Source organism: Notamacropus eugenii, chromosome 1 (genome assembly GCF_028372415.1).
Source record: "Notamacropus eugenii isolate mMacEug1 chromosome 1, mMacEug1.pri_v2, whole genome shotgun sequence".
Classification (NCBI taxonomy): domain Eukaryota; kingdom Metazoa; phylum Chordata; class Mammalia; order Diprotodontia; family Macropodidae; genus Notamacropus; species Notamacropus eugenii.
Genome location: NC_092872.1, coordinates 454,848,697 through 454,872,321, shown reverse-complemented (window position 1 = coordinate 454,872,321; position 23,625 = coordinate 454,848,697). Strand labels below are relative to the sequence as shown.

General features: G+C 36.3%; 1 protein-coding gene across 10 annotated transcripts in view; it reads left to right on the top strand.

The window, feature by feature from the left end:
* The window catches only part of TDRD12 (tudor domain containing 12), an 84,279-nt gene that overhangs the window by 27,540 nt on the left and 33,114 nt on the right, over window positions 1–23,625 (top strand). For 8 of the 10 annotated variants that reach the window (XM_072632062.1, XM_072632064.1, XM_072632065.1 and 5 more), the window contains exons 6-9: window positions 890–945; window positions 2,793–2,878; window positions 5,956–6,142; window positions 11,527–11,645. In XM_072632062.1, the coding sequence (XP_072488163.1) occupies window positions 890–945; window positions 2,793–2,878; window positions 5,956–6,142; window positions 11,527–11,645 (448 nt within the window). Of the gene's footprint in view, window positions 1–889; window positions 946–2,792; window positions 2,879–2,936; window positions 4,167–5,955; window positions 6,143–11,526; window positions 11,646–23,625 lie in introns of those variants that run through there. The other 2 variants (XM_072632070.1, XM_072632069.1) reach the window with 2 other exon arrangements.

The window sequence follows — 23,625 nt, the reverse complement described above, 5'->3', positions numbered from 1 at the left end:
TCATTCTTACATTATTTAAATGCTTTCTGACTTGGTGCAACCATTGCTCTTGCTCGGCCTGTGTCTGTGGCATACATTCAGCATATAACATCTTTCCTATGCACTTGTGTTAGAGATAAAATTAAGCTTTCATTTGATATTATTCATGACATATATATATACATGGTTTTACATATGTACTTATATATGTATAAATCCAGAGTATCCCAAAGTTAGTGCAAATTTAAGCTTACTAAAACTTAAATGTTTTATTTAGACATTTCTTATGGAACAGCAATTCTTAAGGGAAATGTGAACAGTTCTGCAATCCAAATTAGGGTTATTGCTGATAGTACTTAGTAAGGTAATGGGAACTGGAAGTTCTTAGTTCTAGATCTCCTTTGTTTGGATAGATAGTATCCAGGAATGCTGTGCTTAGTTCTAGCTGTCACAATTGACAAACTGATACTTATCCTGAGTGGGGTGACTAGGATAACAGAAAGTCTGAAGTGAGGCACCGACTGACTACTACTCCAGATGTAGAAATGTCCAATTCTTCTACTTTAGCGTAGACAGCAGCACCATAGGATAGAACTGTCAGGGATATCAAACCATGTCTACTAACCACAAAGGGAAATAAAGGGTTCTTATATCCCCTATTAATATTTTCAGGATACAATTTATTTTTTTTAAATGCTTACTGATGATTTTTATAACAGCACAGTCATTTCCCAGTGACTCCTCCTAAGATAATCCTCTTTAACAAGTACAGTCAAGCAAAGTAAATCAACAATATTAAAATTTAATGTAAAAAAACTCCCACAAAAGTAAGAACAATCAATATCAGAGTCTTCTTAGGATAATGCTTTCAGTGAAATAATGAATTAATTTGTGGTCAATATTTTTGTAGACCTGCTAAGAAGTGGGATAGTGCTGCTATTCAATACTTTCAGAATATTCTAAAAGGTAAGACAAGCAAAAGTAGGAACATTCCTTATGTTTGTGCATCCTTATTTGTTTGTTTTTCATATCATAGTTACTGTCAGTTTGGTCAGGTACTTTTAAAAATATTGGAATAACCAAATTTCTGAGGGAGGAGAGAGAAAGGTCTTCTATGTAGATAACTAAAGATTTTATAAAAATTAGTGTTTTTTTCCTAAATTTGTCAGTATGTCTGAATTCTAAAATTGTAGTTAGTTTCTTTGTGTGATGAATAGGAAAAAGCATACTAGTAATTCTAGTGTGAATATGAATGCCTACTTTGTGACCAGCACTAGATTAGGTGCCTGTGTATAGTACATAGCCCCTGCTTTCACTCTGATTGTTAGACAAGAAATAAACAGCAAATCATATGCAGTACTACAGGATTGTGTAGTATAGACCATAAATATTGTAGCAGCTCTCATGTGGAGGAAATAGGCCTTGAACTGGGTCTTGGGTGGATAGGATTTGTTTGAATGACTCAAAGGAGAGGGGGCACGGCATTCTGTAGGAGAGGCAAGAAGGAGGACTAGTATAAAACCAGGAGTAGAGTTGTAAACATTGGAAAAAGTATGATGTGTGGTTGTCGGGGAGGGTAGGCAGGGTGTGTTTGCGTATTACAGGAAGAGGCCAAGGACTGCACTGATGTCCTCTAGTCTGAGAACCAGCATAGCAAAGTTCAAAGACATTAATCACCAGAAAATTGGCCCTCATTTCATGAATTTAAAGCCACTATAATTCATGAAGAATTTATGTACAATAGAAAGATTGTGATCTGCCTCAGTAGAAGGAGGGGGTACCTTCACTGATGCAAGCATAGATCTTGGAAATACTGAACAGCATTATAGTATTTGCAGGAAGAACTCTGATACAATTGCACTAGTCTCGATATGTGATGAGGCCCACATCAGGGTCTTGGTCCTATTAATTTACAAGGATAAATTTGGAAGATATTGGAAAGGAAGCAATGGCAAGACTTAGTGATTAGCTGAATATCAGTTTAAAGGGGAGGGAAGAAGGAAGAACAATTCCAAGGGTTTGGAGACAACAAGGAAAGCGTTGTAAAACCAGAAATATTGTTAATTTTGAAAGGCACTGGTCTGGGCCTAGAGGTTGGGGAAATTATGAGTTTAGTTTTAGTCACATCAGGAGATAAAGGTGGAGTATTTCAATAGAACTGTCCTGGGTAAGCATTTGGATATATGAGACTCAGGTAAAAAAGGATGATTTTGCTGGGGAAATGAGTGTAGAAGTATATAGCAGCAGCCCAAGGATTGAGTTTTGGGGGTTCAAATGAGTAAAAATAACGATGGTCCAACAAAGGATACAAACCTGTATAGTGTAATAATGAATAGAATCGTCATGCAGGGAGCTTCCTTATGCTGAAGATTCATTTGTCCAGAATTCTCAGGCTTAACATTTGTTTTAGCTAATATTTACTCAGTGCCTTCTGTGTGCCAGGCACTGAGGATACAAAGAGGAAAATGCTATCAAAGACCTATGTTCTCTCACCTCTGTAATTTCTTTTCTTCATTTTAAACCTCATTCACTTTTTTCTCCCTGTAGGATTTTGGGAGGTTGCAGAGAGTTTTCATGGGTAGTTTTCAGGTCTTCTTTTGCTGAAAAGAGTGGGGGAGGTTTTCAAGTCAAAGGTACCAGGTGATGTAAAAAGTGCAAAAGAAAATCATCTGATTGCTAGTATGGTATTTTTAATGCCAAGTAGTATAGTCTAAGTTCTAAGAAATTAAAAGTTGAATGGTATTTAACACTAAATTTCAAAGATAGTTTTGTTTTATTGCCATATAAATAACACTTTTATTACTTATATTTAGCAACTACACAGATTGAAGCAAAATTATGTGGTATGGAAGAAGACATTTTTGATGTTTACCTTTATGTAACTATAAAAAATGAAAAGGTAAGTGAAGAAAAATGCTGGATTTGGAATCATAGACTTTCAGAATTTTCAAGTTGAAAGAAACATCAGAAGCCATCTAATCCACCTGTTACTTGATAAAGAATCCCTTCCAGTGATCAGATCCAACCCTCTTAGAAATATTTCCTATGAGGGGGAACCCATTACCTCACCAGAGCAGCCAGTCCATGCTACTTTGGAATACGGCTAATTTTTAGGAAGTTTGTTCCCCCTCCCCCCCCTTATATCAAGCCTAAATTTGCTTCTTGGCAACTTTGATCCCTTGCTGTCCGTTAGGGAAAGAATCTAATCCTTCCAAAGGATAATACTTCAAATACTTGAACAATACTTTATTGTCCCTCTTAAATCTCTTTTTCTGTAGGCCAAACCTTCCTAATTCCAACCTCATGTGGCTAGAACTTGAGTCACTTCCCTATCCTGGTTCCCCTACTTTGTCTTAATTAAATATTGTGCCCAGAATAGAGCATAGTGCTCTACATGTGGACTGCTCAAGGTAAGATGTAGCAGTAGCCTGCCACCTCCTTGTTTCTGGTTGCCATGCTTGTTTAAGTGCTCCATCACAGTGTTGACTTGTATTGAGCATGTAGTCCACTAAAATCCTGACATCTTTTTTTTTCGAAGGGGGGAGAAGATGCTTTTATCTATATCTATGCTATCACATTATTTCAGTGCACAGAAAAGGGCAGAAGGGAACAAAGAGCAGTTTTGTTATTATAATATATACAAACTTTTAAAAACTATACATACCAAGTTTATAATTAGTTTTATAAACCTCTTTGTAAACTGAAATGTTTCTATTAGATTAAATTCATAAGAAATTTTAAAATATATATAAACTTTTCCTGCCCTCTTCCCTCTATTATGTTTCTTTTGAATAGAATATATTCTTCCTGAGTCATATTCTAATTATGAGTTTCATCCTATGCTTCTTCCAGTCCAGTGATTGCTATTTTGTTATGCTGCGATGTTGCTTACATTAAGAGTATTTTGTAACTATTATAAAATACAATTTTGTCTTGAGTTAGGATGGTGTTTGAAATATAGCCTTAACTGACTTTTATGCATCTCTTGACTTTTGATGGGTTGATGGATTTATCTTTTACTTTTAAAAAATATCCAGAATTTTGAATTGAGGCATTGGGTACAAAAAAGAACTAAGGAAGGTTATCTCTTCTATCAACCAAGCCTTGTTGTTCAGAGAGTTGGCAGCCTAAAAAAATGTGCTGGGTGGCAGGGGAAAACCAAGCTACACTAAGAAATTTACGTAAAGGTAATATTTCAAATACAGTTAATTGGGAACTGATTTCTCAAGTAGAATTAGAATAAAAAGGTATTTGTAGTTCAGTGAAATGTCCCTAATTTAGATTAAGATCAGTTTGAATTATAAAATACTTTAAAAAATACAGTTCCATTACTTTAAATTATATATAATAACTCATACTTGGCTGACTAAACTATAAAAGTGATTAGGAATTGCATCTGTTTTCTTTCATAATAAACAAAAATTATAATTAGGCATGTCTATATAAATAATTTCAGACACTTGAAGATGTTTTAAAAGTTTTTTTCCCCCTTTATGCAGTATTTTAAACACTTCTCAGTTTTGTTTGCACTATTAATTTGCATTGTCTATGAAGATTGATAGACATTGTGGCAGAGTAGATAGAGTCAGAAAGATCTGGGCTTCTGTTGTGCTTTTGACACAGTGGGACCTGGAGGAAATCATTTAGCCTCTTGATGCCCTAGGCAATTTTTAAAAATCATAAGTTTTTAAAGTTCTGCAGCTTCGTTGGTGGAGAGAAGTTTTATACCCAAATTCCTATACTAATGACATCATCAGAACCCCATTTTATTTAACAATCAGTCTGTTAAAGCAGTAGTTCTCAAAATGTGATCTAGAAGCTCTAGGGTCCCTGAGATCCTTTCTGGGGGTTTCTGAGGTCAAAATTATTTTCATTATAGTTCTAAGACATCAATAGAAGATCAATAGATATTTAACCCACACAAAAGCTCTTTGGAGTCCTCAGTAAGTTTGAAGATAAAAAGATTTTAAGACCAAATATTTTGAGAAAACCATAGTAAAGGTAAAAGTTCCTGTCAAAAGGATAAAGTTCTTGTTGATATTAGCCAAAAAAAAAAAAAAGAATTAATACAGCCCAACTTAATGGCATTTTATTATAGCTATGGATCTTAATTGGGGTGTATGCTGAGACTACATATTCTTAATTGAATCAGATTTGTTAAGCAAAAATAGCTTTTGAAGACTCAAAGTAGAAAATTTAAAAATTTTTAAGTTATCCCAAGTCTGACTAGACACAGGGCTACTGTATCCTGCAATGCCATCGTACAAGAAAATCCTCTTAACATACAAGAGGAGGGCCCTCACATCCAAATTTTTATTGCCTTAGTAGATCTAAATCATAAAATGGAAAAAATCCCTTCATATCAATTTTCAGAGGAGAAAATGGGGATATTTCTCACTACTCAAGTATTCTTTATGTGTCTGAAATGAAGCTGAATTTTATAATGTGAGTAAAGGATTATAGAGATACAGCAAACAGTAACTTGGAGGTTATCTAGTCCAAGCCCCTCATTTTACAGAAGAGGAAATTGAGACCTCAAGAGGTGAAGTGACTTGACCAAGATGACATAGGGAGGAGTAGGTAGTGTGTCAGGCAGAATTCTAACCCAAATTCTCCAGCTCCACATGCAGTGCTCTTTCTACATCACTCTGAAGGACCAGGTCAGGTGTCAAGAGAGACTTCACATGGTTTTTGGAGGATAAAAAACATATGTGTTAGACACATATTAAAGGAGTTATTTAGGGTGAAAGAGTACCTGTGGAGAGCCTTGAAGTTAGCAGTAGGTGGGACTGAGGAAGTTGGGATATCTCAGAACATGGAGATGTGACTGTCTTCCCTAATCTGTGACCTTGGCAGGGTTATTCCTTTCCATTAGGCACTGTACCAAATGCCACTTAAAGTTTGTGGTATCATTTAGTAGAATTAACTGTCATTTAGCTTTATTCTTTCTCAATACTTATGCATTTAATTTTGAAGGTGTGTGTTAATGATGACCTGGTAGCAAAGAACTTTGCTTGTTATGTAACACCCAAGGAAAAAAAAATTGATTGTCCAGAGAAAGCTACACCAAAGAGTATGGAATCCCCACCAGATAAAATCAATCCTGCACTTGCTCTTTGGCCAATGTTGTTGCAAGAAAAGATTCCTGAAAAACTTGAAAAAGGTATGTATTATTTCACATGCAAATACATGTTAAATATCTTTATGTTTTCACTCATCTCTTTTAAAGAGAACTAGCTCAGTATACTCCATTCAAGTTCTATCCTATTGTGGAGTCAGAGGACCTGAGTTCATATCACCTTGGACAATTAACTTAATGTCCCTGGACCTCAGTTTTCCCATCTATAAGATGAGGTTGAACTAGATGGCCTCTAGGTTGCCTTTCAGGTGTAGATCTGTGATAATCTACAGCATAATCATTGCTTCATGAAATCTACTCCTTCGGACCATAAGCTCTGGCAAGAAAGGTTTTGGTAATAGGTCCACTGATGGATTCTTATCTGAAAACCAGCCTGACTGAATTTTATCGTCAGGCTAAAAGATGATGAATTTATCAGGCATAGCTACTCCACTAGAATCACAGATTAAATGTTAGAAGGGACCGAATGCTAGAAGGGACCTTAGAGGTCATCTAGTCCATGTGTCTTAAACTTTTTCCACTCATGACCCCTTTTCGCCTGAGAAATTTTTATGCAACCCTGGTATGTAGATATATAAAATAGGTGTTCAAATCAAACGTTTACGGATAATAAATCATAAAGAAGCTTATTTTAAAACAATTCCTTGGTATACATATAACTTTACCATTTATTAAAGACAAAAGCAAATTTGCATACTATTGAGATGGATGTGCTTGTTTATTTTTACATAAAGAATTAAATTTTAGCAGAATATTTGATACTGTAAGTTGTAGAGCGTCTTCAATAATTTTCAGAGTCAGTTGATATTTTAATTTTATAATCATCAAAGCTGAGAATGCCACTTTGCATAAATACATAGTACAAAATGGCAGGATATGTTTAGGGTCATTTCAGAAAATCTTGGAAATTCTGTTCTAATCTGAAGCCAAAATTCATTTAACAATTTTTTTTAGGAAACTCAAGTTTTAAACCTGTCTCACCTGATTACTCAGCAAATTCTTTTGAACTTTTAATGTCATATGACTGACATTTTTTTATTTCACTTGAGTATGGTTTATGAACCCAACTTAGTTTTTTAAAATCAAAATTTGAAAGGAAGTATTCTGAAACTGTGTCTCCAGGTATTTCAAATGATCAGTTATAAAACTCTTAGAATTAAATCTTAGGGAAGGTTATTTTCAATTATAAAATCTTTAGTAAAACTTTCAATTTTATCTTTTAACATACAAATATTAAAATTTTTCCTTGCAGCAACATATTTAAATCATTGAGTTTTTTGAAAATATCCAACAGATAACAGTTTTGAAAGCCATAGGTCATTATGAAAAAAATTAACAAAATCATATTTCCACTCAGTCAAAAATATAACAACTTCATCTTTCATTTTCAGTAACCTCTTTAAACTTCACCTTCTTGACAGCCACATTATTCAACATTTTTTCTTTTGAATTTTAGGTGTACTGTAACCTGGTAGCAAAGACTGTGCTGCATTGTCAAAAGTCTTTTGACCCCTTCTGTCTAAATTTAGCCACTTATCCATAACCAAAAAATATTTTTATCCTAAAATATAAATATTGCTAATAATTTCTCAAATAAATACTAACTTTAGTTTATGAAATTACATTTGTTTGTGCTTAACGTAAAAAAATTGACGTTCACACTTAAATACATGTACAGTGGTGATGGTGGAGAAATGTTATTAAAGGGCTTTTATCTTTGCTTGCTACAATGAAACACTTATGTTCTGTAAAAGTAGGAAGTAACAGCAATTTTAAAAATCAAACATTCTGATGCACAGATGTGAAGTGTTTCTGGCAGCCTTTGTTGGCATTGTGTGGCGGGATGGTGTGCAAAGTGCACATGTTGTATGTTCAGAACCGAGGCTGCAGTGAAGTCATGTGAAGCAACACTGGCAGGCTCTGCCAGAAATACCTCGGATTCATCATGCCTTTGATTTTGAATTAATTTTTAGTTGTTGCATGTTCAGAAACCTTTTACTGTTGCCAAATTTTTCACAACCTCCACATTCAGTTATACAACCCCATATGGGTTGTGATACACAGTTTAAGAAGCACTGCTCTAGTCCAGTGATATGAAACTCAAATAGAAATGGATCCCTGCAGGTTGCATTTTAACATAGAAAACCACAAACTAACATCTATGTTGAATTAGATTTTTGTTTTGTTAAACATTTACCAATTACGTTTTAGTCTGGGTCCAGTGGGCTTGCAGGATGGCACTGAGGGTGAGGAGGCATGGCCTCCAGTTTGACACCTGATCTAGTTTAGCCCCCTCGTAGAAGAAGGACTGAGAGTGAAAAGTGGAGGGACTTGTTCAAGGTCATGCTAGGCAGTAAGTGGCAGAGATAGGCTATGAACCCTGCTCACTTTCAGTCAGTGACAATAAGCAATAATAGAGAGTCAAGCACTATGCTAAGTGTGAAAGGTGGTGCCTGCAAGAAGTGTACATTCTGATGGGGGAAGATGTGGACATAACTAGGTATGTGGCATTAAATAGCTGTGTGACTGAACCTCCATTTGCCTCAGTTTCCTCAGTTGTCAGATGGAGATAACAGCCCTTACCTCCCAGGGTTGTTGTATCAAAAAAATTAATAACTATAAAACACTGTCGTGGTCAGATCTATATTTTAGAAAAATCACCTTGGCAAGTGAGTAGAGAGAGATTTGAGGCAGGGAGACTAGGTGAATGCTATTTGCAGGCATCTAGGTGAGAGGTGATGGGAGTTCTCAATCTGGGGGAAGGGGACTTCCATGAGGGGAGATGGGACTGCAGGGTCCTAGAGGTAGGCACAGTCTTTTTCATTTTTATATTTTTAGTGCCTAGCACCTAGAAGATGCTTAAATACTTAATAAGCTGTTAAATTAAACTCTAGGAAACTGTCTTACACTGAGATTTAATGTGAAATTGGAATTGAAGGCATGCCCCTCAGTTGGGGAATGGCTGAACAAGTTGTGGTATGTGATTCTATGGAATACTATTGTGCTTTAAGAAATGATGAGCAGGATACTCTCAAAAAAACCTAGAGAGATTTATATGAGCTGATGCAAAGTGAAATGTACTGTGTACAGAATAACAACAGTATTGCTTTACATGTTGACCATGCCCCTGAAAAGGTCTTTTCAGATTTAATGTCTATAAATTTAACCATTTATTTCACTCTGCAAATTCATTTTAATGTAGAAGTCAGGCTTGATTTGTTTTCTACTCTTTTTTTATGTACAAAATGTTTTACATTGAAGCAGGCTTTTCTTTCTTTTTTTTACATTTTAAGTTCTGAACTGTCTCCCTCTCTTCCCAGTCTGCACTAGAGAAGGCTACCTTTTGAAGCAGATTTATAAATGTATGTAAAACCATACTATGTATGGTTTTACTTACCAGTTTTTTTTCAAGATGGATAACATCTTACTTTTTTAGTCTTTTTTAAAAGTATTTATAATACTCAAAATAACTTGATTGTTTTTCTCTGGGTTCTGGCTATATTAGTAAGCACCCCAACATACACAAGGAGGCCTTCTACAACAAGTTCTTAGATCTGCATTCATAAAAGGAAAGCAACTTTCAAGGGGCTAACAGTCACTTTAATCAATCACAGGTATCAGAGAAAAATCCAAATTTCAGAGAAATCAAAAATAAATCAACAGACAGCACTTCCAAACTGCCTGACCATTACATACATACACATGTCTGACCATTACATACATGCATACACAGTTACTAGGGAGGCAAGCATCAACTTCTGGGTTTTAGCTGGAGAGCTCCTTTAGCGACTTTTCAGAGTCCCATTCTGGTCAAACAAACACTTCCAATCAGTAAGCCCCAAAGTGATCAACAGACATGGTTTCCTCTGCCTGCCATAATTCAGCAGACAGGTACTGCTGTCTGACCAGTTTAGCAGAGAGGGAAGCACTATATCTGAGTTCTCAAAGCCAGGGGGCTCCTTAGCAGCTTCCTAGAGTCCTCATCTGGCACTCAAACCCTTTTACCAAAACTAAGCCCCAAAGTAAAACCTCACCCACAGCGTATTTATGCCTTTTTTAGAGTCAGAGGGCATCCCAACCCTTGAGAACCAGTGCTTCCTTGACAAAAACTGTGGTTGTTCTTCCAGGTCTTCCCTAATCAAACTCCCCTTAATGGACAGGCCCATTAATGGGTGGGGAAGATCTTTAATCACATTAAACATATACTGTTTATAGTTACAGAAACTCTTTCTGTACTTTACTTCTAGTAAAGATTCTTGATTGATAAAGGCAAGATTAAATCAAGCACTCATTATACTAAAACAAAAACAGCAAAAGATCCTATTTTGATTGCCATCACACTGGCTCACTTCTCTTTTTGTTACTTCATACATCTTTTCGTGTTTTTTTTCTAAAATCAACTAGCTCATCTAGTGGTATTGCTAGGTCAAAGTATATAAGTAGTTTAATGACTCTTTGTGCATAATTTCAGGTTGCTCTACAAAATGTTTAGATCAGTTCACAGTTCCACCAACAGTGTATTCATGTCCCAATTTTTTGGTATCCCCTCCAACATTTGTCATTTTCCCCTTCTATCATTTAGCCAATCTCATAAGTGTGAGATGATATCTCAAAATGGTTTTAATCTGCATTCCTTTAATACATAACGATTTAGAGCATTTTTCCATATAATTATATATAATTTTGATTTCCTTGAAAAACTGGAAGCAGGGTTTTAATATGAAAGTAGAATATCATAACAGGAGAGTTTACTTTTACAATAGATATCTTGGGAGACTTGACAGGTATTCCAACAATGTTGTCATGGTTCAGACTGTTTTGGACATTCTTCTTCTAGAATTTCCCTCCCTAGTATACTTATCTACATAGGAAAATTAAGCCTCTTTTAGCCACAAATTTCATAACTTAGCTTGATGTTCTTTATTCACCAACTTATCTTTTAACCTTAGACTATTGTCAAAAACCCAGCTTTAAGAAGGATAAAGATTTTCCACCATTAAGGATAGTTAGAAAGACTTGCCTCAAGCTCATGTAAAGTTCTAGAGTGGTTAGCCTATTATTCTGTACCTTCTACAGCTGTAGAACAGCACAGTGAAAATTTATGTTTTGAATGATATCCCTGGAGCATTGTAGGATCTTAAAAAGCCATTAAAAAGAAATACTAAGCGTATAGTATTAGGAAAGCAACTAATATATTCCAAAAAAATTTCCAAAAACAAAAGTTGAGAAAAGGGATTGGGGTTTAATCTTGAATAAGTCACAAAATTCAATTATATTGAATTTCGCATTGTCTGAGCATTCCATTTTCTAGAGTTTCACAGTTTTTATTTTTATATCCTCATTTTTTCTCTTTCATATGCACCCTATTGTTTTCGAACGTTTTACGTGACAGTTTGTTTTATTTGCAGGTGTCATTTTACAACGTAATGGGCTTTCATTAGATTTGGCCTCTAAAAAAATCAGTGAGAAGATAGAGAAGATATATAAAGAAGAGGAGTGTGTCTCTTTAAAAGAAATAAATAAGATTGTAAGTATTTAAAATTGAATTAAATAAGAAGTAATTAAAATTGAATTGAATAAGAAAAGCTTATAGTCTTGCTTGTTTATCTGTAATAAGAACAAAAACTTTTTAATCTTTGGAAGTACTCAACTATAATCTGAGCACTGTTCTGTACATAGTGAATATAACAGTTATTTGAATCAATATTTTGAAATCCAGCTATCCTTTGAAATCATAGAGTCTTAGAGTTGGGACCCCAGCAGCAAATTCTTTTAATTACACTAAGCTTTCATATCCCAAAGAGATTAGAGAAAGAGGGAAAGGATTCATATGTATAAATATACTTATAATAGCTCTTTTTGTAGAAGCAAAGCACTGAAAACATATGAGATAATGCCCATGAGTAGGGAAATGGATGAACACATTATGGTACAAAAATGTAATGGCATATTGGTAAGTATTGCAGTAAGAAATGACAAAAGGGACTTTTTCAGAGAAACCTAGGAATACTTGTATGAACTGATACAGAATGAAATGAAGGATCTGAGAGCAAATGATACAGTGACAGCATTATAAAAATAAGCAACTTTGAAAGACGTAAGAACTCTGATCAGTAGAATGTCCAGCAGTGATTTCAGAGAACCCTTGTGTGCTACCTACCACTTGACATGAGGTACCAGGCTCAAAGGACAGAATGAGGCATACCCTAATATCTTCAACAAATTGTCATTCAACCTCTGCTTGAAAACCTTCCATGACATAAAAGGTCAGTACTTTCTGACACCTACTCCTTTTAAAAAAAATTTTTTTAAATTTAATTTATTTTTAGTTTACAACATTCAGTTCCACAAGCTTTTAAGTTCCACATTTTCTCCCCCTCCTCCCTCCTCAAGATAGCATGCAGTCTGATATAGGCTCTCCATATATATTCATATTAAACATATTTTCACATTAGTCATGTTGCAAAGAAGAATTATACCAATGGAACGAACCACAAGAAAGAAGAAACAAAACAAAAATGAGAGAGAGCAAATAGTGTGCTTCGATTTGCATTCAGACTCTAATTCTTTCTCTGGATGTAGACAGCATTTTCCATCATGAGACTTCTGCAGTTGTCTTAGAACCTTGTATTTCTGAGAAGAGCCAAGTCTATCAAAGTTCGTCATTGCACAGTGTGACTGTAGCTGTGTACAATGTTCTCCTGGTTCTGCTCCCCTCACTCAGCATCAGTTCATATAAGTCTTTGCAGGTTTTTCTGAAGTCTGCCTGCTCATCATTTCTTATACTACAGTAGTATTCCATTACATTCATGTACTACAACTTAATCAGCCATTCCCCAGTTGATGGGCATCCCCTCAATTTCCAATTCTTTGCCTCCACAAAAAGAGCTGCTATAAATATTTTTGTACATGTGGTTCCTTTTCACATTTGAATGATCTCTTTGGGACACAGCCCTAGAAGTGGTATTTCTGGGTTAATGAGTATGCACATTTTTATAGCTCAATCTTTCAAATTGCTCTCCAAAGTGGTTGGATCAGTTCACAACTCCACCAACAGTGCATTAGTGTTCCAGTTTTCCCACATCTTCTCCAGCATTTATAATGTTCCTGTTTTGTCATGTTAGCCAAGTTGATAGGCGTGATGTGGTACTTAAGAGTTATTTTGATTTACATTTCTCTAATCAGTGTGATTTAGAGCATATAAATTCTTAATGACTATTTAAATTTAATTTAAATGACTATTTAAAATTTTTTTCCTACCTGTTCATATCCTTTGACCATTTATCAGTTGGGAAATGACTTGTATTCTTATAAATTTGCTCAGTTCTCTATATGTTTTAGAAATGAGGACTTTATCAGAAATACTGGTTTTAAAAATTCTTTCCCAGTTTTCTGCTTCCCTCCTAATCTCAGTTGAATTGGCTTTGTTTGTACAAAAACTTTTCAATTTAATGTAATCAAAATGATCCATTTTGCATTTCATAATGTTCTCTATCTCTTGTTTGGTCATAAATTCATCTGTTCTCCATAAATCTGACAGGTAAACTATTCCTTGCTCTCCCAGATTGGTAGTACTTATTGTTAGGAAATTTTGCTTTTTATCTAGCGAAGATGAGGCACTTTTAGGGGACTTCACCTTACAGCCCTAATCTTGCATGCTGGCATCAAACAGTAAGTCAAATCCCTTTTCTAATATGACAGCCTTTCAGATACTTGAAGGCAGCTGCTATCATGTAAACTTCCTTAAATCTTCTAAATCTCTAAGCTAAATATTCTTGGTTCCTTCAACTGATTCTTCTATGGCAGGATGTTTTAATCTTGGGTCTATAAATAGGTTTTTAAAAAAATACTTTGATAACCATATTTGAATGTAATTGGTTTTCTTTGTAATTTTGTGTATTTTATTTTTTGTATGTAAAAGCATTGTTTTGAGAATGAGTCCATAGGCTTAACTAGACTGCAAAAGGGGGCAATCCAAGATCCAAAAAAGACCTCTTACTACCCTCATGGTTGCCCTCCTTGACAGTGTTTCCCTATTGATGTTATGATTACTATGGATTTTTTTTTTTACTTCCATGTCACACTGTTGATTGTTCTTGAGCTTGTAGAAATTTTCTTTCTAAAAACATTCTCTAGTCATATCTTCCCTTCTTTTACTTTTGCAGGGAAATTTCCCTATTTAATAGTGTTTTATTTCTTGTAAAAAGTTTTTTCAACATTCGCTTTTATAAGATTTTGAGTTCCAAATTTTTTTTTCCCTCCTTCCTCAAGATGGCAGACAATCTGATACAGGCTGTACATGTACCATCATATTAAACGTATTTACACATTAGTCATGTTGTGAAAGAAGGATCAGAACAAAAGGGAAAAAACACAAGAAAGAAAAAAAAGAGAGAAAATAGTATGCTTTAATTTTCATTCAGACTCCGTAGTTCTTTCTCTGGATGTGGATAGCATTTTCCATCATGAGTGTGTTAGAATTTTCTTACATCATTGTATTGCAGAGAAAGAGTTAAGTCTATCAAAGTTGATCATCACACAATGTGGCTGTTACTGTGTACATTGTTCTCCTCCTTCTGCTTCCTTCACTCAGGATCAGTTTATGTCTTTCCAGGTTTTTCTGGAATATGCTTTTGCAGTGGATTTTTTTTTAAAATCCTAATTTGTAGGATTTGGAATTTATTCTTATTAAAGTCTCTCTTACCAGATTTGCTTTGGTCTAGCCTGTGAAGATGTTTCCCGATCCTGACTCTTTCATCTATTATCTTAGCTATTCATCACAGGTTTGTGCCATCTGTAAATTTGATAAGTAGGTCATTAATACAGTTTTCTACTCCTTTGATAAAAATGTTGGAAGAGCAAAAGGCCAACCATAGATCTCTGTATTTGGTTTGGGCAAGCTCTGTAACCTCCTTGAACCTCAGTTTCATAATTGTAAAGTGGTAGGGTGAAACTAGACGACTGCTAAATGCTAATGTAATTCAGAATCCACCTAACTATAATAGCATCCTATTAGGTATGTGGCCCAAGATAGAGCACTAGGTTTGAAGTCAAGAAGACCTAAGTTCAAATCATGTCTCAGTTACTTAGCTGTGTGGACCTGGACAAGTCACTTAACCTCAAAATGGGGAAAATATTGGCACCTACTTCCCAAGATTATCATGAGAATCAAATGAGATATTTGTAAAATGCCTTAGCACACAATGTGTGGCAGATAGGAAGCACTTGATAAAGGCTTTCTTTTCTCTTCCTGCTCCCTCTCCACATCTCTGTGTTTTATTTTCAAAAGTAACACAATGTTATCCTAAAATTCAGGTCCAGGAGAGAATGAAGTTAGTTTGCATGCATTACCAATTCTGGATAAAAACATACTGCATGTTAGTGAACACAGTTTCCTCTTCATGCCACAAACCATCTCTTTAATAACATATTCCAAAATTTTGCCATGAATTAAAGGTAGTCTCTGCATTCAATAGTTGGAAGACTCTAAACTCAAAATTTTTTTAAAATCACGATTCTTCTCATCACCACATTTTTTTCCCACAGAGAGCTGACAATAGCTTTGTTATCACATGTACTAGTTAATTTTAATAAAAGTTTTATTGATTTTTTAAAAATATTATTGTGATTTCCTCATGGATACTAACAGTGTTTCTTTGACCCAGCAGAACTCTTCCTCATAAGAACGAATTATACAGGGTGTCCCAAAAATCTTACTGCCGTTTTAAGCTTTAATAGCAAGTCATAGCAACTCTTTTTATAGTAACAAAAAATTAGAAACTAAGTTGGTGCCCATTAGTCAAGGAATGGCTGTACTGTGGCAATGAACAATTGTTATTGCTGTGTGACAGCTTTAATTGCTTAAAATAGCAGTAAGATTTTTGGGATCCCTGTATTTAGAAATAACTAACAAATTGATGGTTCCAGATAACGTGATGTGTTCCATATCTATAATCTCTCTATTGAAAGGATAAAGTGTGTTTCATTTTCAATCCTCCAAAGTGAAGATTAGTCAGCTCATCACTCAAGAGTTCTGTACTAGACCAATGTTTCCCTTTAGGTGATTGTGGTCACTGTGTGACCTATTCTTTTGATTCTATTTATTTCATTCTATATCTATATATACAGGTCTTTCTAAATTCTCTGAATTCTTTATAGTCATCATTTTTTAGGGTGCAATAACTTGCTCTTATGTTCATATAACACAAATGTTCCTCAAAAGTTCCTCAAATTATGGGCACCCACTTGGTTTCTAGTGTTTTTGCTACTATAAAAAGTGATGTTGCATTTTAAAATTGTACTATGTGCCAACTTTTAACACTATCGCATAGCTCTACATAAAACTTATTTATGGATTAGTAATATAATCCTAAATTTTAAAATGCTCCAGTGAATCCAGATGTAGGAAGTGAAATTCCCAGTAATGCCAGAATTATAGTAACATTAATATCCCCAAAACTAGCCTTCCAGCAACTAAAATTATTTTTTGCTTTGCAATTTGGTGATACTTATAATTTGCTTCTCTTTACCACTCCAACCCATCCTACCCACTGCTGCCAAAGTAATTTTAATTTTTCTTGAGCACAGATCTAACCATGTGACTCCCCTACTCAGCCATCTACAGCATTTTCAGGTACCCCAGGATCAAATAATAAACTCCTCTGTTAAGCATTTTACGACCATCACAAGCTGACCCCAGCCTCTTTTTCCCACTTCATTGGAGATTATTTCCCTCATCTCCCCTACAGGACATCAGATTAGTCACAAGGATGCTCCATCTCCTGTTGTGATGCCTTGGCCAGCCACACGTTGAAAATCCCCTTCTTCTTTATCTCTTCATTGTTTCCTTTAAGGTGCAACTCAGACCCCATCTTCGGTGGGAAGCCTCTATTAATCCTTCCAGTTTCTAGAGCCTTTCTGCCAAATTACTGTATGTTTAGCAACTTTGTATAATTTTGTATTTATTCATTTTCGACTTAAATGTTATATATATTTTTATACAAATCTCTCCAATTGGAGCATAAGCTGTGAATAGGAACTCTTTCATTCTTTTTACATATATATATCTAGCACCTAACTGGGTGACTGGCAGTTGGAGGCACTTAAGGAATGCTTGCTGATTAATTGAATCCAAGGGGAAACATCATTTCCTCCAAGATTTCTTCCACTTGTACTTGAGCAACCAGTTCCTCTGGTCTGAATCAGGTACTAATTAGTTGTTTCCTTCCTTGCTCTTTCTACCTTTTGAAAGGGCAGCTAGGTAGTATAATGGATAGAGTACCAGGCTTGGATTCAGAAAGAGTCCTCATTCTGAGTTCAAATCTGGCTTCAGACACTTATTAGCTGTGTGTCCTGGGCAGATCATTTAACCCTGTTTGCCTCAGTTTCTTCATCTGTAAAATGAGCTGGAGAAGGAAATGGCAAACCACTCCAGTATCTTTGCAAAGAAAACCTTGAATGGGGTCACAAAGAGCTAGACATGACTGAAAACTAATCGAACAGCAACAAACCTTTTTAAAAATTAAATCATTCTTAAACCCATATCTAGAACTTATCAACCATTCTATTTTTGGAAAAGAGTGCTTCATTAGACACTGGCTTCATTGAAGTGTCCCCTGACGTTACTGTGTCATCCCTCTGCGTCAGGTTTATGATCTCTTTTGTTTATTTCATGTCCTTTTCTCAAACCTGATCTTTCTTGCCCTCTTTGCAGCATCTGACAATGTTGACCACCTTCTCCTCACTGGGTTTTCATGACATTGATCTACACTGGTTCTCCACCTGACTTTTGCAGTCACCCTTTCTGGCTTATCATCCCTATCATGTCTTCAGCTGTGGTTCTACCAGAGGGCTTTATTTTTGATACCCTTATTGTCTCTTTCTACTTTCTTTCCATCACTTCATCAGCTTTTAGGTTTAATTATCCTCTTGATGTGGATGATTTTCCAGTCTTTGATTCCAATTCTGGTCTTACCCCCAATCTCCAGATCTACATCACTACCAATTCATTGGACATTATTGACTTTTATAGGCAGCTTAAACCAAATATAATGAAAATAAAATTCCTGGGGGCAGAGCCAATATGGTGGAGAAAAGGCAAGAATTTAGCAGAGCTCTCTCAAATTTACTTCCAAATTACTTTAAATCATGCCTCAAAATGAATTGTAGAGCAATAGAAATCACTAAAGGACAGGATGAAACAGTTTTCCAGCTCACACTAACTTAGAAGAATTATAGAAAAGGTCTGTCTCACTTGGGTAAAAGGGGAGTGCAGCCCAGCTCAGGTAATTTTGGGGCAAGCCAGAGGGAGGCCCCAGTGGAGATCAACAACCAAGGTCCTGCAGTCTTGGCTCAGGCCAGTAGCACAGCAGGTAAGCATCCAGGCCCACAGACCCCAGATGCAGCAAGCTAGTGGCCAGGCCCCTGGCCCCCAGCACGAGAAGTTTGGTGCCCCTTTTTCCCCAGAAGTAGAGCTCAACTATAAAAGTTATGAATGGGCTGGAAAATGAGAAAAAAACAAAACAAAAGAAAAACCCTGAAAGCTACTATGGTGACAGGGAAGATCAAAACAGTGACTCAGAAGAGGATAACAGTGTCAAAATGCCTACATGCAGAGCCTAAAAGAGAAATATGAATTAGTCTCAGGCTCAAAAAGACCGCCTGAAAGAGCTCAAACAGGATTTTTACAATAAAATAAGAAAGAAGAAAAATTGGGACAAGAAAGTTATATAAGAGAATCATGAAAAAATTAAACAGTTGGTAAAGGAAGCACAAAAAAATGGAAAAAAGATGTACAAAAAGTCACTTTAGAAAATTTCTTACAAAGTAGGATTGGCTAAATGGAAACAGAGGTGCAAAAATCCGCTGAAGAAAACAACTTCTTAAAAAGTACAGTTGGCCAAGTGAAAAAAGGTACAAAAGCTAACTGAAAATAATAATTCCCTGAAAATTAGAATTGAGCAAATGAAAGCTAATGACTCTATGAGAGATCAAGAATCAATCAAACAGAATTAAAAGAATAAAAAAATAGAAGAAAATGTAAAATACCTCATTAGAAAAACAACTGACCTGGTAAATAAATCTAGGACAAATAATTTAAAAATTATTGGACTACCTGAAATCTATGAATTAAAAAAAAAAGAGCCAAGACAGCAACTTTCAAGAAGTTATCAAGGAAAAATGGTCTGATATCCGAGAACCAGAGGGTAAAATAGTAATTGAAAGAATTCACCAATCACCTCCTAAAAGAGATCCCAAAATGAAAACACCCAGGAATAATATAGCCAAATTCATCTGCAAGGCTCATTATCTCTCTCAATTCCAACGGTTCCCTAACACCTCTAAGATCAAATACAAAATGCTACGTTTGCATTCAAAGTCCATCATTTGATTTGAAAAATCAAATCCAAGCGACCTAGAAATTCTCAACAGTTTCTCCCTACTCCTAAATTTAGTTTTTTACCATAATCTGATCATAAGCAAGCACTAATGAAAATAGTTTAATATGCATTGTAAAGCATCCTTAGATGAAGTTCTAGAAGTGCTTTGATTAGACGAAACGTATAGTTGTTCATATGGAAAAAGATCTGGGACCATTTTTTATGGTTTTTAAACTCAATATGAATCAATAATGTAACATGGTAATAAAAAAGATAATGCTGGTAGGGTACACTGAAAAGAAGATTACAGATTATAAGGGAGATGCTATTTCTGGGATATTCTTTCCTGGTTAGAATCTAAACATGGTTTTATTTTTCAAGAGCACCGAGATTTTTTTTAGGGGTGGAGCCAACCTGGTGGAGTAAAAGCAGAGACTTGCTAGAGCTGTCCCCCCAAACCAAGCCAAATACATGTAAAAAAAAAATTACTCTAGATAAATTCTGGAGCTGCAGAACCCACAGAATGACAAAGTGAAGCAAATCGCCAGCTCAAGACATCCTGAAAGGTTGCGTCTATTGCACTGTGCTGGGAACAGAGTGCCATCTAGTGTGGGCCATGCCAGCACAGATGGGACCTGAGCAGGTCTCTAGGGACTCTCTCTGGCACCTGTGGTCCCAAAACGCTGAGGACAAATTGGAAGGTTAGTGGAAAAAAACCTGTCTGATCTGTGTGAAAAAGTAGAGAGGTCCAGCCACAGCCCCAGGGTGGCAGAAGGGGTGGAGGAGCCTGCAGCTGGCACAGCAGCAGCAAAAGCTGTTTCTGGAGCTCTGGACCCACAGATTGTGGGGGCATTGAGCAGCTGACAGTATACCCCCAATAGGAAGCGGAGAACTACCTTGACAAAGAGGTCAAAAGTCAAGGCTAGGGAAATGAGCAAAGACTGGAAAAAGAATCAGACTATAGAATCTTACTCTGGTGACAAGAAGATCAAAATATACAAACAGAAGAAGACAACAAAGGCAAGAAAAAGTTTTTTCAATGGAGGGGGAAGGTGAGAGGGAGAGGTTCACTCTTTCCTGCTCACCTCCTTTTTCCCTCCATTGAAAAACCTTTTCTTACCTCTTTTATGAGAGATAATTTGTCCCATTCCATTTCTCCCTTTCTCCTCTCAATATATTCCTCTCTCAATTTTATTTTTTTAGATATCATCCCTTCCTATTCGACTCACCTTGTGATAGCTGTCTTTCTATATATGCGTATAATCCCTCCAACTACCCAAAAACTGAGAAAAGTCTCAGGAGTTGCAAATATTATCTTTCCATGTAGGAATGTAAACAGTTCAACTTTAGTAAGTCCCTTATGATTTCTCTTTCCTGTTTACCTTTTCATGTTTCTCTAGATTCTTGTGTTTGAAAGTCAAATTTTCTATTCAGCTCAGGTCTTTTCATCAAGAATGCTTGAAAGTTCTCTTTTTCATTGAACATCCAGTTTCCCCCTCTTAAGGATTATACTCAGTTTTGCTGTTTAGGTGATTCTTGGTTTTAATCCTATCTCCTTTAGCTTCTGGAATATCATTTTCCAAGCCCTTCAGTCCCTTAATGTAGTAGCTGCTAGATCTTGTGTTATCCTGATTGTATTTCTACAATACTCGAATTGTTTCTTTCTGGCTGCTTGTAATATTTTCTCCTTGACCTGGGAACTCTGGAAGCTGGCTACAATATTCCTAGGAGTTGTTTTTTTGGATCTCTTTCAGGAAGTGATTGGTGGATTCTTTCAATATTTATTTTATGCTCTGGTTCTAGAATATCAGGGCAGTTTTCCTTGATAATTTCATGAAAGATGATGTCTAGGCTATTTTTTTGATCATTGCTTTCAGGTAAACCCATAATTTTTTAATTGTCTCTCCTGTATCTGTTTTCCAGGTCAGTTGTTTTTCCAGTGAGCACATTGTCTTCAGTTTTTTCATTTTTTTGGTTTTGTTTTGTAATTTCTTGGTTTCTCAAAAAGTCATTAGCTTCCATTTGCTCAATTCTAATTTTTAAAGAACTGTTTTCTTTAGTGAGCTTTTGAATCTCCTTTTCCATTTGACCAATTCTGCTTTTTAAAGCATTCTTCTCCTCATTGGCTTTTTGGACCTCTTTTACCATTTGAGTTAGTCTATTTTTAAAGGTGTTATTTTCTTCAGTATTTTTTTGGTTCTCCTTTAGCAAGTTGTTGACTTGCTTCTCATGATTTTCTTGCATCATTCTCATTTCTCTTCCCAATTTTTCCTCTACCTCTCTTATTTGATTTTCAAAATCCTTTTTGAGCTCTTCCATGGCCTGAGACCATTGCATATTTATTTTGTAGGTTTTGGATGTAGAAGTCTTGACTTTTATGTGTGCCTTTGATGGTATGCTTTGTTCTTCCTCATCTGAAAGGATGGAAGAAAATACCTCTTCACCAAGAAAGTAACCTTCTGTAGTCTTATTTTTTTCCCCTTTTTTGAGCATTTTCCCCAGCCAGTTACTTGACTTTTGAGTCCTTTGTCAAGAGGAGGGTATACTCTAGGGACCTGTAAGTTCTCAGTTCCTCCAGAATGGCACAATGAAGGGAGAGGATTTTACTCCTCTCCTGGCCTTTGCTCTGGTCTGGGAGCAATCACAGGCTTTTCTGCCCAAGATCTGTGAGTAGAATTCCCTCTCCAGAGCCTCCATCAGCTCCACCAGGCCAGTGCTCCTCCTCACCCCAGGATGGGCTGAGATCCAGATCAGCTACTCAAATTCCCCAGGGTCTTTAGACTGCGGCTTCAAAAATGGATGCTGCAGCAATGACTGCTGCTGTCTTAGGGCCAGGCCAGACTGAGTTCCCTTCTCACCCAGGTGAAAGCTTTCTCACTGACCTTTGAAACTGTCTTTGGCATTTGTGAGGTGAGAAATCTGAGAACTGCAGCTGCTGTTGGTGATTCTGCGCCCAGAAGCCTGCTTCAGTTCTGTTGGTGCCTCGAGGCCAAGACTAGGCTGTGCTTTACTTGCAGAGTGGTGCAAGCCTTCCAGGCTGTCTTCGGCTAGAAATCTCTTTCATTCTGTTGTTTTGTGGCTTCTGCTGCTCCAGAACTTGTTTAGAGTCATTTTTTATGGGTATTTTATGGACTGTGGGGAGAGAGCTTCTGCAGGTCTGTCCTTCTGCTCCACCACCTTGGCTCTGCCCCACAAAACTCATAGTTTTAAAAACAAATTTAAAAATTGTTTTTAAATGCAACTGGGAAATAAGATGTACAGGCCATGGGAATTGGAGATAAGAAAAGGGAAGACAGACTGGGGAAAGGGGTAATCAGAATGCATGCTGTCTTGGTTGGGCAGAGGGGAGAGATGAAGAGAAAATTTGGAACTCAAAATCTTGTGGAAGTGAATGTTGAACACTAAAAATTAATTTATTTCAAAAAAGAGTACTGGGATATTTTTTAATGTGTATTTCCAGTGGCTAGCGCATAACTTCCAGTGCAAGTGATTTTGAGGGCAAGCTAGTGCTCTGGCTGGCTCTGAACTACCCTAGTTTGTAATCTGCCTTCAGAGAGTTTTAATCAGTTTGTTCGAGTAGGTTAATGATTTAAAGATCTGCCCTTAAGTTACTGGGTAATTTGCATATATTAACCCTAGAGTCCTCCCCATTCGCCTTCAAGGTCCAAAAACTGAGAGTTATTAAGCACTTCCTGTGTTCTAGGCCCTGAGATTAGTGCTAGAAATACATATACTGGCTAAAAAGACAGTCTCTGCCTACAAGGAGTTTATTTTCTAATGGGGGAAGACAACACACAAAAAAAGGGGGCAGTTTTCTTGCCAGAGGCACAACGTGGAAGTGCAGAAAGTCAGAAGCAGAGCCTGAAGAGGACTCTCCAGGTCTGAGCCCCTCCACAAAATAGAAGCTATAACAAGAATTCACCAGTGGCAGAGGAGGGCTTTGTGTAGCAGAGGAATATTCTTTGACCACACATACACAGTCACTTCTACCTTCCCTCAGTCACTTATGTTCTTTCCTTTCTCTTCACTTAAATCACAGCCAGAGTAGTTCAGGCCTTGAAGATCACTTCTCACCTTGTTTATTGCTGTACTACTGACTTCCTGTATCTCTGCACTCTGACTGTCCTC